At 39.0% G+C, this 14,165-nt stretch overlaps 1 protein-coding gene across 1 annotated transcript in view; it reads left to right on the plus strand.

Moving 5' to 3' along the window:
- The window catches only part of LOC147147268 (GDNF family receptor alpha-2-like), a 69,462-nt gene that overhangs the window by 12,171 nt on the left and 43,126 nt on the right, over positions 1 to 14,165 (plus strand). The window contains exon 3 of the mRNA XM_086030689.1: positions 3,823 to 3,909. Within this exon, the coding sequence (XP_085886815.1) occupies positions 3,823 to 3,909 (87 nt within the window). The remainder of the gene's footprint in view (positions 1 to 3,822; positions 3,910 to 14,165) is intronic.

Consider the following 14,165-nt stretch of genomic DNA (forward strand, 5'->3'; position numbering starts at 1 on the left):
TTTCTGTTACACCCCACTAGAACAAAGAAAATATTTCACAGCCCCCAACTCTCCACCATGACTATAAATAATAATATGTCTATATAATTGCTATAAGTACATCTGTGCACCTTTATTAACATTGTTTTTAGTCTCTCTCCATCTTTCTGTTTATCCCTGTTAATTGTATGTCCATAGTGTCTCTTAAGCATATGTTCACTGCACTCCATACCTCCAGCTCTGTGTTGTGTGTGGGCATGCTTGTTGCAAAAAAAAAAAAAAAAGTTGAGTGTGAATTTTTGTCTCTTATGTGTCCTGTGATTGGCTGGAAAATTGATTGATTAGAGTGGTAGCCCCCTTTTTGGGTGGTCCGGCCATGCAGACATCCTATCTGCGTTCAAATTCACACATTAGCTAGATTTATTTTGTTACGATAGGTACTTTTTGGGATGTATTGAACTTTTCAGAGAAGTTTTAACGCGACACACTTTTTACTCTGACTTGAGTATTTTTGTTTAGGAAAAACAGTACTTTTACGCCATTATTGTAGTACACTCCACTTTACTACTTTTATTTGTATGCATCTATATTGTTGCTTACTTGAGCTGTTTATTGTTTTGTCAGTGAGACTTCTGCCTCAAGTGCCGTCACATGCCTTCATGTCACTGGACCAATGTAACCACTAACGACTTTTGACTCACATCACCAATCAAATAGAGGCAAGCAGTCACATGACCGCACAAATAGGTCTCAGCTGTCTCACAAATAAGCAACATTTTCAAAGTGACTACATGACATGGAGCACGGCAGAAAAAACAATGGAGGAAATCATTATTTGGATGTCTTCTTTTATTTACTTTGCCATATTCTAAACTAACAGTACTCTTTCTTGAGTGCAATTTTTTGTTACTCTGCCCATCTTTGGCGATGGCTTTCAATTGTAGCATGAGTGAATGTTGACGAATGATATAGAGCCTTTGTTCCAGATTGTTAAGTGCATTACAGCATATTCTGGATTTAATACAAGAAGCATATTGCCGTGCACACTGGGGACTGTTCATGCTTTTAATGCAATGCACAATAGCTGCATCCGCTCTTGAGACATTTGCCACGGAATGATGGTAAACGTTTGCCATATGAGTGTGAATTCTGGAACTCTTGAAAAGCTTCCCAAGTAGCACAACTTTAGAATGCAAGTGTAATTAAACACACTGTGGGATGTCGCCATGTCTCCAGCAAGCAGGCAGGCAGGCAGGAAGCAAGGCGGCCAACATACGCTTCCAAACACGCTCAGATATATAATTTGATCAGCATGTACAAACAAAAAGGAGAAAACAAGAAAAGTGCATACACTCCAAACTTTGAGGATTAGAGGATTACATTTTCACTTCCATTTCTTCCTCTCTCTACACACACGCACACACACTTAGCGTTCTCACACTGTGCTCAGCTGCCAGAGGCTCCATGAGAGCTTCTCTATCTTGTTATGATTGTCAATATTGATGGAAAGGGGGCAGAGAGCTTCACACGAAGCAATGACTTTATACAGACGTACACATGCCAAAGATTTGTTTTCTTTCCCCTCTGGACACACATTTTGGGGGGGGGAATGTTCTTTTATAGCGCGCCAATGTATGGGGTTTCATTTGCTTTTCATCTGATTTTTAATGATTATATTTGACTTTTACATCTCCTGTTTTTGTGAAATATCAACACATGGCTGATGCCATCATTGCCTTCAATTCTGCTTACTGATTGGTTGATTAGGCATTCTCACAGGTGACATACAAAAGTAAAATGCTGGAATAACAAAAAAATATGTATATTCTGTATCAACTGATTGCTTCTCTGATTGTTTGTGCTGGCAGCACTACTTGTAGTCCTCAAACGCACAAAATCATGCAGTAAAATAAACAATGCTGTCAATTTACATTGAGACAGCCTATTTCATGGAGACAAAACACGCCTTGCTTCACCTTCTGGAAAATTAAAAACAAATAGGGCTGCAACTAATGATTATAATAACTGATTAATCTGTTGATTATTTTTTCAATTAATCGAATTTAAACTTTTTTTTTTATTTTAATTTCCATCACTTAATTAAAAAAAAAAAAAAATGGACATTACTTCAAATTGGCAGTTCAGAAAAAGTGACTGCTGCAAGAACATACCAGAGCTCTGGAAGTAAAACCTTATGGTTAAAAAAAAAAAAAAAAAAAAAAAGAAAGGAAAAGTTGATCTGAAATTAACAGACAAAACAATACAAATGTATGCTATACATTATATGGTTTAAAAAAAAAGCCATCCTGTCACCACAGTCTGTCTGCTCAGTCTCAACTGCCACATCAAGATTTTAAGTTAATTCCGTGCTTGTATTTTCAAAATAACTTTGAATATTGTCACTTGTAACACTTTATATTTATATTATTTGGCTAGCTTGAGCATAAATGTTTTTTTTTCATTTAAAATGAGTACTTGCCTTTGGATAAAGTGCAGCAATAGCTCTTCAGTCATATGTATCTCAGTGCACACTGCGTACTTTGAAAATGTCAGGACTTGATTGTGATTAGTCAATCGGAATCCAATCATTAGCCAGCAGTGCTTACATCATCCAAATTCAGTCATTTTATTGGTTTAGAGATGCAAATCATTCATGAGAGCAGGCACACTACATAGCAATGAAGTGGATAACTGACCGTATGGAATCGATAATAAAGTCCGTTGCGAACATTTTGAATGATCGATTAGCGATTTTATTGATTCATTTTTGCCGCCCTAAAAACAAATATCTCCCGAAACTGATTGTGCATGTAATTTGTCATACGTGTCATTAAGACAAACAAAAAATATATTGGAACCCATGGAGTAAAACAAACAGGAAATATGCCATTGTGGAGTGATAGTAGCCATTTTTTGGTCAAGCTTGGACATTTTTAGAGGGGTTCTTCTAAAATCTCTGTAAAGTCAAAATAAATGTCTTATAAATTCAACTCACCACTAAGAAGAGTGCTGTTCATAAAAAGTCAAGCCATTTTCTCTGCTCTGAAACTCTATGGGCATGTCCAGTGACTACGCTGAGACCACGCCCCACTCAACTGTCAATCAAATCCCACTACATCAAGCGTCATTTTTCCAGCTAAATCCCTCCATGTTTGAAAAAGTCGAGCAGCTTAAAGCCTCTCGTGGCTGGAATTTATTCTACTGAGTCATTGGGGGACTTCCCATGCCACGAACAGAGGCGCTAGCCATCAGCTAGCTTTTAAGCTAACCGTGGCTCCTCTTGATCGAGGGACGGGCAACGGTCTCGTCCACAGTGCCTCTTCCTTGCTTGGTGATGTGATGTGTCCACATAACCTCAACCATTTGCTGCTTCATTTGCCCATTCATTAAAGTTCCGAGCTTTAATAGTTTTATCAGTATTCCAATGCAAAACTATTGCTCACTGGCAGGTTCTCAGACACACTGAATGGTTGTGAATGTTAAATGCGGGATTAGGAACGACACAGAGGAGAGAGGAGGCTCTTCGCGGTGCTAATTAGATTCTTTGAATTCTTTTTTTTTTTGTTCTTTTCTAAAGAGCATCTATCTTATAAGCAAAGAAAATGTGCTGCCACTTATGTCGCACACCTACATTAAACCACGAGATCCAAAAGAAAGATACATGACTGTGAATATTTAAATGTTTATTTTTTTTAAACAAAAACATGTATATAATGCAATAACCTTTTAGTCAGACACGCTCTTTTGTGGGAATTCAAGGATAAATGTCCCTTCATAAAGATTTCATACAGGATTATAAATGGCTTCAATGAAGTGCTGTAAAGATTCGTTCTGTCCTTTCAGACGGAGACATGGATGACTCGTCCCCATATGAACCTGTAGCACCCGGCCGGCACCAGGATGCATTCCGCTTGGCCTCCATCTCTTCAGGTAACTGGCATTGGACGCTAGTTCAACTAGTGAGCCTCCTAGGAACGTATTCTTGAAAAAAATGTGTTAGGGTTGATTTCCGCTTTAAATAGATTTTCATTTAATCTTTTAGAATTTGTTTAGAAATATTTATTGAAGAACTATTTTTACTGAACTCAAATGCAATGCCTTTTAATAAAATACTTGTGAAAGTACAGTATTTATTTTATTATAATCAAGATGTCAAAGGTAGAACATTCCTCCACACCAAACTCATCTATGAATTGCTTTATGCTCCTTGCTAGTGGTTCCAGCCACACAGCTGATTGGTTAATTTTGTGCATGTAAATTCCTTTGGGATGAAAGTGTGGTCCAAAGGGTCTGTGAGGTCAGCCGTTTTGTTGTTCGGTGCTTATCTTGCTGGCGTGTCTTGTAGCATGTGAGGTAAACTAGAGAGTAAGCCTACAACATATTGATTCTGCTTTGTGTTTGATTTCCTCTTTACTAATTAAACAGCTTGGGCTCAGCAAGCGCCATAGAGCTAATGATTTAATTCACCGGTTATTACCACCACGGTGCCACTAATCAATGCGGATCTTACTTTCAAACAAAACCGCATGGGTTGATGCTGCTGTTCGATAGGTTGAGCAAATGTCTGCCCACAGCAGCCATGCACGCTACAGATCCACACATTCAGTGGTTTTCTCTCATCCTCTTTTGTCAAGACATTACCAGAGGATGTTCTTTTACTTTTACACCCCTGTTGTTTTTTGCCAAAAGCAATCTAGAAACACTAAAGACAGCATATTTTTTCCTTGCTTGTTTCTCGCTTTGTAGGGATGTACCACAAAGGCACGCTTTTTGCATAATCCCCTTAGCTTGGAATCAGCGGTGCATCACTTGGTCTCGCATTAAATGTTCGCGTGACAAAATGAAGGAAGAAAGATGATTGGAATAGCTATAGTAGTGTAGGCATTATTTTGGAATTAGGGGACATGAAGGGAACACAGACTCGATGGTCCTTAAAGTTGTACAATTTGGCGTACAACCCAAATTTGGGGAGAAAACAGACCTTAAAAGTCTCACAAAAATTCTGAGGTCAAACGATCGTCATGCAAATTTCAGACACTCTTGTGAGCTTTCAACACAATGAGCATTCTAAAGCAGTTATCCTCTAAGTATGGCTCCCTCTACTGGTATGTGAAAGAGTCACTGAATTAAATGGTCAAACTGTGCGTAATGTTTCAGTCGCTTCAATGTTCTTTGAATTCAGTACAGTGCATTTCTAAATTACATCCAGTTGTATTTATCTTGAAGTATAATACATTTGCATTTAATCATTAAGAACTGTTTGTTTTCAGACATTTATTTAGGTATATTTTTTTCATTTAACTTGTGTGGTGTACATTTTTATTGAAAACCTCTGACTCATTTTGGAGGAACACACTTGCCTAGTATGCTATTGTATTTGAATTTTTGTCACGGGTGAGGAACTTGAAGAATTTACTTGTTTAATTGTTTAGTCATCTAGGAAAGGAATGTGATTTTAGCCAGTGGAGGTGGCACTCTAGGCCCTCTATTGACCAGCCGCCACTGTCCAGACTGCAAATGAAAGGTTCATGCACGAAGCCATGACTGGCTAATTTAACCATGACCATTTTAACTGATCATTTAATTTTTCTTTATTTTGACTGGAAAAATCATTTCAATTCTGAAAAAATGATCAGAAGTTGAACACTGTCTTGAATGGATTATTCTGACTGTGGAGGTTCCACTTATACCATTTGGTGAGGAAATTTCCTTCAAGGATCTTTCATTATAATTCTGTGTTGGACTTGTATTAGTTCTGAATGAAAAAACAAAGTACTGAGAGTGTCTACAAAGGTGTGACGTCATCTGCCCTGATGATTGATAGTCAAAGTAGAAGTTGGCATTATGTCAATCGCAGCCAAATGTGTGATAATGGCATGCCAATTTCTAGCCCCTCAAGTTCAAAACAAAGCATATGCTACAGTGTACTTGGTTGATTAAGATGTAACAGGGGAGACATTAACCCAGCCATTTTGATTCAGCTGTTTTCCTTCATTTTCCCTAAGGTGAAATATCGGATTTGCTCACCGGAATTTGTTACGCTGCCAGCTCGGCTCATTATTTATCATTTCTGAGCTCACGGAGTAATTGATTGGGGCCCTGAAAGAAATCCACAGGAAAACAGATATTCAATTACCAGTATATGTTTGACATTATTATTTAGGTTTGTGTTGGTAAATACTGTATTTGCATATGAAGCCCATAGCATACAAGATAAACTGTGTCCTGTCAGGTGCTTTTAATATTTTGTTTGCCATCCATCCATCCATCGGTTTTGAATAGCACTTAATCTAACTAGGGCCACGAATAAGCTGATGCCTTCCCAAGCTGACTTGTGGCGAGAGCCGTGGTCCACCCTGGACTGAGTGGCAGCCAATTGCAGGGCTGTTTTGGTTAGCTTATGTAGCTATATGTTAAGAGAAAGCTTACAAATCGTTGCTGATCGACAAAATGATATCTTAAACCAAATTACAGACATACAACCCCGGAAAGAATTAAAAGACCACCAGATTTTGTTTGACTAAAATGAATATTTGTGTTTTATTTTTTTTTCATTTGTTACATTTTATTCTATAAAACTACCGCGCTGCAGGAATGTTCAAGGCAATGTTTTTAAAGCCATGCCGCAGGTATTACTTAAATCTGTTCTACTTAGACCTGTCTTACTCTTATATTGTCACCACTTATTTTCACATGCACTCAGACAATGAGTCACTTGAAGCTGCAGGGTCCGTCTCCCGAACAAGAACACTAGTCGCCCTCAATGACTTCATCTGCATTAGCTGCAACATGCCCACGGATGACTTCATCACTAGCCTAGAATGATTGCAGCTGACCCTTTACTGGATGTGTGGACTGACAAACGCATCCTTGTTGAGACCTTGGCTGTGTTCCGCATCACTCCCAATCCACTACTCTACGGAGTGCCCGATATACTCTAGCAGCATTTCCCAATTTTATTAAGACACAGCACCCATTTTTACATCACAAAAAAAAACTCATGGGACACCATCAAACAAAAATGTATCAAAAAGGAAGGGAATACTGAATGAAATAATACACATAAAATAATGATCTTGCGTTGCACCATTCTTTATCATGCCATCCACAGTGAGGGCATCATGAAATAAAATGCACACATATCCAGAACGATGCCCATTACACTCATAATCCACAAATCCAAGTAAAAAGCAATGTTTTGATGATCTTAATTTAATAGATAATGCCATTTTCTTTGCAGTGGCTTTCCTTTTGTGTACTTGGCACAAGTCTACATGTATCACATGCACTGATTCACTCGCTAGCAGCCAGTCGGAGTGGCCAATTATCACCAACGATCAACATCATTTTGCATTCTGTGATCAATGAATCATTCATTCAAATCATAAAAAAAGCATAATGACACAAAATTCTTTTAATTCTTCACAATTCTAGATGGTGCTTTCTACTTAGGTTTGCTCCGGCTTTATTCTGAGTGTGTGTGTGCAAGACTGATTTATGTGTGCATTTTATATCAGAACAATGACTGTGGATGGTATGATAAACAAAGACTTCTTGTCCATGTTGTTTGCGAACTATTGTAACTATACCCCAAAGTGAGTTTGAAACACTTATAATTTCAAACTCATTACCCTTAAAAATGAAATGGCTTATGGATTATTTGATTTTGAAAAAAATGTGCCTTCATGCATGTCGTTATTTTTCAACTGTTAAAAATACCTATAGCATTTTGAAATGTCATTTCATTACATTTTTGACTCAGTGTTACACAGATTTGTCATTTTTTAAAATACAGTAGTGCCTTAAGATACGATTGTACCGACCAATGGGTTTTTCGAGATAAGAGGACTTCTGCTGATGTTTTGCTCTGACTTGAGAGCAGAAATTTGAGACGTGACATAGCTCAACTCACTTTGCAACAAGCAGCAGTTTGTCAGATAGTGGAAAATTCTTCAAAAGGCTTCAAGTTGTTTATTACCACTTCCAGTTGGAGTTCACAGTCAAACTAAACATCAAACAAAGCGAATTACAACTTTGGCTTTAAAATCAGATAGCTTTTCTACGTGCAGTGGACCATCATGACGAGTTCGACATTTTAACATAATGTGAATCTCCTCCATGTACTGTCAACACTTCACACCTAAAAATCCATCCATCCATTATCTGAACCGCTTGCACCAATTTGCAACGTGAGTACAAAAACCATCACGAAAGGAGCCCCTCATAGTTCATTTTACTATAACCTTGGTTTATAAACATAATGGGGCCCGAGGCACAAAAGTCTAAATCCGGCAAATTTGAAACTTTGAATTATGATGATATAACTAAATAAATATCAAATTTAAAAGCAAGGCTTTAATAACATCATCTTTGTGCGATCCTCGTTTGCTGCTGGAACTGATTTCAAAACATGAAATGTACGAGATACAGCGATAACTATGGATTAGTTGCTTCTGTTGTTCTCTTATGAAATATTAAATATGATATCATCTTTTGCTTGCTTTTGAAAAAAAAAAAAAAAATCTAATTGGAAAAATTGTTTGAAATTTAAGCCATTTTTCGATTTTGTTAAGAGAAAAGCATGTAGCGCATAATTGCATGGCCAAATACTGTTATGCTGTTCTAGGATGGTTCACAAAGCAATTCCCTATTATACAGGGCTTTAGCAATGATACTCTATAGCTCTAGAAAAAAAACCTAAAGAAACCACTTCAAGATTAAACAATTAAGCAAAAGTAAAATAAGAGGACATTTAAAATCACAGATGGACTTTGGGGCCAATGCTGCTTGCATCGACATTTAAATGACAAAACCTTTATTTTATTTGCATCTCAATGAAGACTTGTTGGCACAAACTGAGTTTTTCAGTGGTCTCATTTTTTTTTTCAGAGCCGCATTCTTTATCATGTTAGTTTCTTTTATTACACTAAGGAGCCATTCGAGGTAGCCAGCTGACAAATGATCAGCAAATGTTTACTAGATCCTAAACATGACAAAAATGCCCTTGTTGTCGGCCGTTCTGCCGCTGCAGTTCACAAATTTTTAGAATTTAAATAAGTAGCCCTTTCGTCTTCATATCCGTCCTGTGTAATTGCAAATTGTGACTGCCGCAAGACTGCACGGTGGTTTTTGCTCTGTGTCATGCGCACATAAATGCACAGATTAATTGACAAGTTAAAGACATTTTCAACAGAGTTACAGGCATTGCAATCAGTTGGAACTAAGTCATTATATGTTAATAAATCAGTGCCTCATCATTTGAACCACAAGCTGGGTTTGAAGCAATCACATTCCCGTTACTTCCACTCTATTTGATATTTCCCTAAATACATTTAATTGCTAATTATGGCAAGTTGATATGTTGTCAACTGGCATCCCGACTTCAGAAAAAATTAACTAATTAACGCAAAATTCTATTCAGTGCCACTATTTTTTTTAATGTTTTCTTGACCTAAATAAATGCTTGTTCTTTTCTGAGCGCCGTTTGATTTGATGAAGCCGGACACCAGTGTGCACTATTTTGCATGTGCACGACATGTAATACAGCAACTACTTTGACTGCCTAATTAATTTTTTTTTCCATCTGAAGTATGTGCATAAGGCCAACTCTAATAAAAGAAGAAAGGACATACTGCATTGTACATTCTGCATGTCTCTCACAAAGCGCGACTGATCATGCATACACTTCTTACAGAATTTAGTAGGATTTAATGAGGGGGAGGAAAGGTGCTGTTATTACTACACAGCACCTATTATTTTAGGTTTCTAATTCATATATTTCTGCTTGTAAAAGGACATGAGAATTAGTCCAGCTTGGACCTGCCTACTTTGCCCACACTGTGACAAAAACTCACATCTTTCGCAATTTTGAGTTGCCCATCTAATATATGTGGTTCAAATTTGGCATCAATTGGAAAAAACTCTGAAGGACAAATTCAGTCTTGAAGTAACATGTCCAAAATGTCCCTAAAATTGCCACTTCATGGGAAACTGTCATACTACCTGTGTATATTTGGACTTAGGTCCCTGAGACTTTTTTTTGTGGGTATATTCATCACCGACACACCTGCCGAACATGACTGAACTGTGACGCAGCGTGTGGAATCCGCCAACTCGTTTTCGGGAGTAAACGATGGGTAATTTAACATTGCGGATTTAATGGCCAATCAACAATGGCATGTCGTGTCACATGAGCTTTCACAACAAACAAGTTGTTTTCTTGGTTGTACCCACGCTCGCTCCTTCATTTATCGTCAGTCTTCTCTCTTGGCTTTATTATGATATCAACTGTGGGCCAGGGCGATCAGTTTCTTCCTTGACATTTGTGCCGTGTTGTGGTTCAATCGAAAATAATACTTGTGCATCTTTTCCGATAAGGTCGCAGATTTTCCATTGCAGCGAGTTGGTATGTGTGCGCGGTTCAATTGCCTAGTGTGTGGGTGTGAGCGACCAGCTATTTTTTCCGCGTTCATTCGGTCGCGTTTTCCCGTGTCGCTGTGTGTGAAGTGAAGTGAAGTTGAAGTGAAGTGAAGTGAGTGAAGCTGACTTCAAAGAGTTAAATTTCGAGCCACTGAGCATGGCATAGCCATGGGTTTTGGTGATTTTTGAAGGGCAGTTCAGCAGGATTTTACATCGTTTTGGCGCGCATGACCGCGAGGCTTTGCATAGAGCAACGAGAGCCCCTGCAGTTCAATTCTAACTCAAACATAATAAAAAGGTTTATTTGTACAATAGTCCAAATTGATACAAACTGATCTTATATGTTGCAATGAAGTTAAATGGTCTTACACGTGTTCTCGCATCTCCGTCCTTTTCATGAGACAACTCCAGAGTGACCAATCTGACAGGTCTTTCTTTCATCAACAGTCTTAGAAGCGCTTTGTGCAGCGCCTTGAACACTGCTGCCCCTCAAAACACTAAAAGCATGGTTTAGAATTTTACAGGGAAAAGTATAACATGCACTAAAAGCTGAATGTGTCTCCATTCAGCGACCAGCAGCTGAGCAAGTGTATGAGAGTGATTGAGAGAAAGAGATGTGACAGCTTAATCTCCCCATCATCATTTCACAGGCGCTAGTATCACCCAATTGATGACCACTTGTATGACGGATGCCAAGGATGTAACAAATTAGAGGGTGTATGAAATGTCTTTGACAGCAACACAATTCACAAGATCTTCAATGTTTTATGATTTCCTGTGTTGGCCAACAAGCCAACATTATTCTAAATATCCATCTTTATACCGTTGCTACCATTGTTAAAGTGTAGTCTGTGAAGCAGATTGTAGCTACAGTAAACATCCATTTATTTTCTATACTGATTGGGCGAGAGGCGGGATACACAATGGACTATTGAGAGAGTTCAATGACATCAACGAAGAAGAAAATCAGTGCAAAGACGGGGAGAACGTACAAACGCCACACAAGGAGGGCTCGAACTGATTCGAACCCAGAACCTCTCGACCGTGGCATATGTGCCAACCACAACCCCACATAGTTCTGCCACCAAAATTCTGCCTTTGAAATAACAATAACGCTCATTTTTGATTGGCGCAGTCTGCCTTGAGAGGTATAAATTTATATATTTCATGCATGAGTGCATTGAAACTTTCAAAGCCAATGCCCCAAAAGTTGGAAAATGTCAGTGTCAAAACTTTTTTCAAACAATCACAATGTGAGACTTGGACTGGTCTGTCAGGATGTCACTGACAGGCACACGTTTAGCTGACTAACGAATGACGGGGCACTTTTTAAAAGTGACGGACTAAGCACTAAGAGCAAGTACCGACGGACCTCTCAGTCCGTCACTGATGGATGTCTTTTTTGCGGACGTGTTTTTTGGTGGTGCCGTGGGGTTGGGGGATGGACTGACAGACCGACGGACTTCTGATGGACTGACCAACTGACAGTTCGGTTCGGCTTCTTGAAAAAAAAATGATGGACTGACGAATGACGGACGGGTCCCCAGGCTGCTGATGGATGACGGACCGGCAAAATTCAAAATGTATTAAAATGCCCACCTGTGTGTGTGTGTGTGTACACACATTCATATACATACATGTATGTATACATATTCGTATACATACATATACACACACATATATACACAGACAGACAGACAGACATAAATAGATTCACCATTAAGAAGTCCTTGTCTCACAGAACTACAAAAATAGGCTGCTAATCAAATTCTGAACCGTGAAAGTGGAGACACACTCATGCCCAATACTGTACATATTTTCCTCATTTCCTGAATGCCATTGCATCCACATGTAGACAAAGTCAAAAAGATGAACCGCGGGAGTGCGATAGGAAGGAACATTTGTCTTATTTACGGTCTCACACGTGGCGTTGGCAGACAGCGTCTCGCCCCACTGAGTTTAGTTACTTCTGAAGATGAATCATCTACGCTTTTTTCTGCTGCTCCGCTGATTCTTTGATGCATTCATATCATTTTGTGGTTTGGCAATAAAGGCTACATATAACATCATATCTGCCTCGATAAGTTTGGTTGGTTAGTTTGCATCCTAGTGGAGTTGTACTGCAGAGGTGGACTACAAATGGATTGTGGTGGAGTAACTCCAGTATCAAAGATCCATCAATGAAAAAAAAAAAAGCTCCTTGAACCTCTCAGCTTCTCTAAAGTGTGGTATCTATACACTATTACACAAAGATGGGCATTCCATCCCAGGGACTGAACCCATTTTGGGTACGGAGGACGAGATTTTTTTTTTTAAAAGGACGGAAGTGGATATTTGTCCATCTCTGTAATCGTGCCAAAGTACCAAAGGACGTGTTGTTGGGGTTTTTTGGTGGTGGGCCGTGGGCAGAAATAAGGACCCGAAGCACTTTAAAAGGACAAGGAAAGATGGGCCTGGCGGACGATTATTTTTAAGAATGAGGAAGGATCAATGACGGAAGGGTACCCAGGTCACAGATGGAAGACGGACTGGCAAAATAGGGTAAAGTGCCCATCTCTGCTCTCACACGTACAGATTTTAAGATCTTACATGTGAGAGAAGCCACACAAAGAAAAAAAAAATCCATGGGCGCTTACTGTTCTTCCTCTGTGTGGCAGACCAAGTAATAGAAGAAGCAAGGCCAAGTGTCGCTTTGTGTGGTAAAGTGTTTGCTTCATCCAATTTCTATAATGGATAAAGTTCTTTTTAGCGCAGTTGTTGTCTTTGCACTATTGGACATATTAGCATTGTGACTTCACCTTGCTGTGTTGTTCGCATTCCTCGCTGTTCTTCACGGGGTCCCGCTCCCGCTGCTATGATTCTTTTAAGACTAGCATAGCATTGAAATAGCCCAAGCCAGCAAGGCTAACTGTTTTCCTCATCCACGACAAGTTTATGTTGTAGTCTGTCACCTTGTTAGCCGGACATTTCGCTGCTCCAAAGAGCTTTAAAGTCCAACGACAGCAATGGATGGGCGAGTTAAAAGTCCACTGTAAATTGCCTAATTGGATGATGCCAACAACACATGATGAGTGATTAGTCGACTTTAAGCATTAAAATGTTGATGCAACGTAGTAAAGTTGACTGCTTGACTAATCTGTTCAACCCCTACCCCATACTACAGAATAACTGCTCAGGACAATCATTCGGAGACATTTGACTATCAGGCTTTTGGTGATCTTTATCAGAAAAAGTTGTAGCAAAAACAAAAAAAAACCTCAGATTAATATTTCTTATTGGATACGAAAAACAGGATCGACCCGCATTTCTGCTATTTTGCAGAAGAGCTGTCTACAAAAATACACTAATGTTTTACTGTGGAAAATATGTAGTTTTATACCTTTAGTGGAACCTCCCATTGTTCTCCAATACGTTGATGCGTGGGCAGGAAAACAGCCATCCAAATACTGTAATTATGCGAGCAATTAAATTGTTTTCGATCATCAATGCATGACTTTGCTGTTACATCAGAACCCCACAAAAGCCTAAATGAATGGCGAATTCCGTACAGCTTGCACAGTTAAGTCATTAAGTACAATTGTTGATATGCTGCACAAGAAATGCATTGTGGTCTTTTGACCCAATGCTGAGCTAATGAACTTATTAGGGGCAGAGGGTAGCTTAGAATGATGACTAGTGAGGTCGCTCCAGGAATTAAGTTGAACATCTTTGAGTGCGAGTCACTAACCCTCGCTACTAAGCGTCTCATCTCAGCTCAGTGTGCCTCC

This window comes from Filicampus tigris, chromosome 5 (assembly GCF_054856515.1).
Source record: "Filicampus tigris isolate MCC_2025a chromosome 5, RoL_Ftig_1.0, whole genome shotgun sequence".
In the NCBI taxonomy this organism is placed as follows: Eukaryota; Metazoa; Chordata; class Actinopteri; order Syngnathiformes; family Syngnathidae; genus Filicampus; species Filicampus tigris.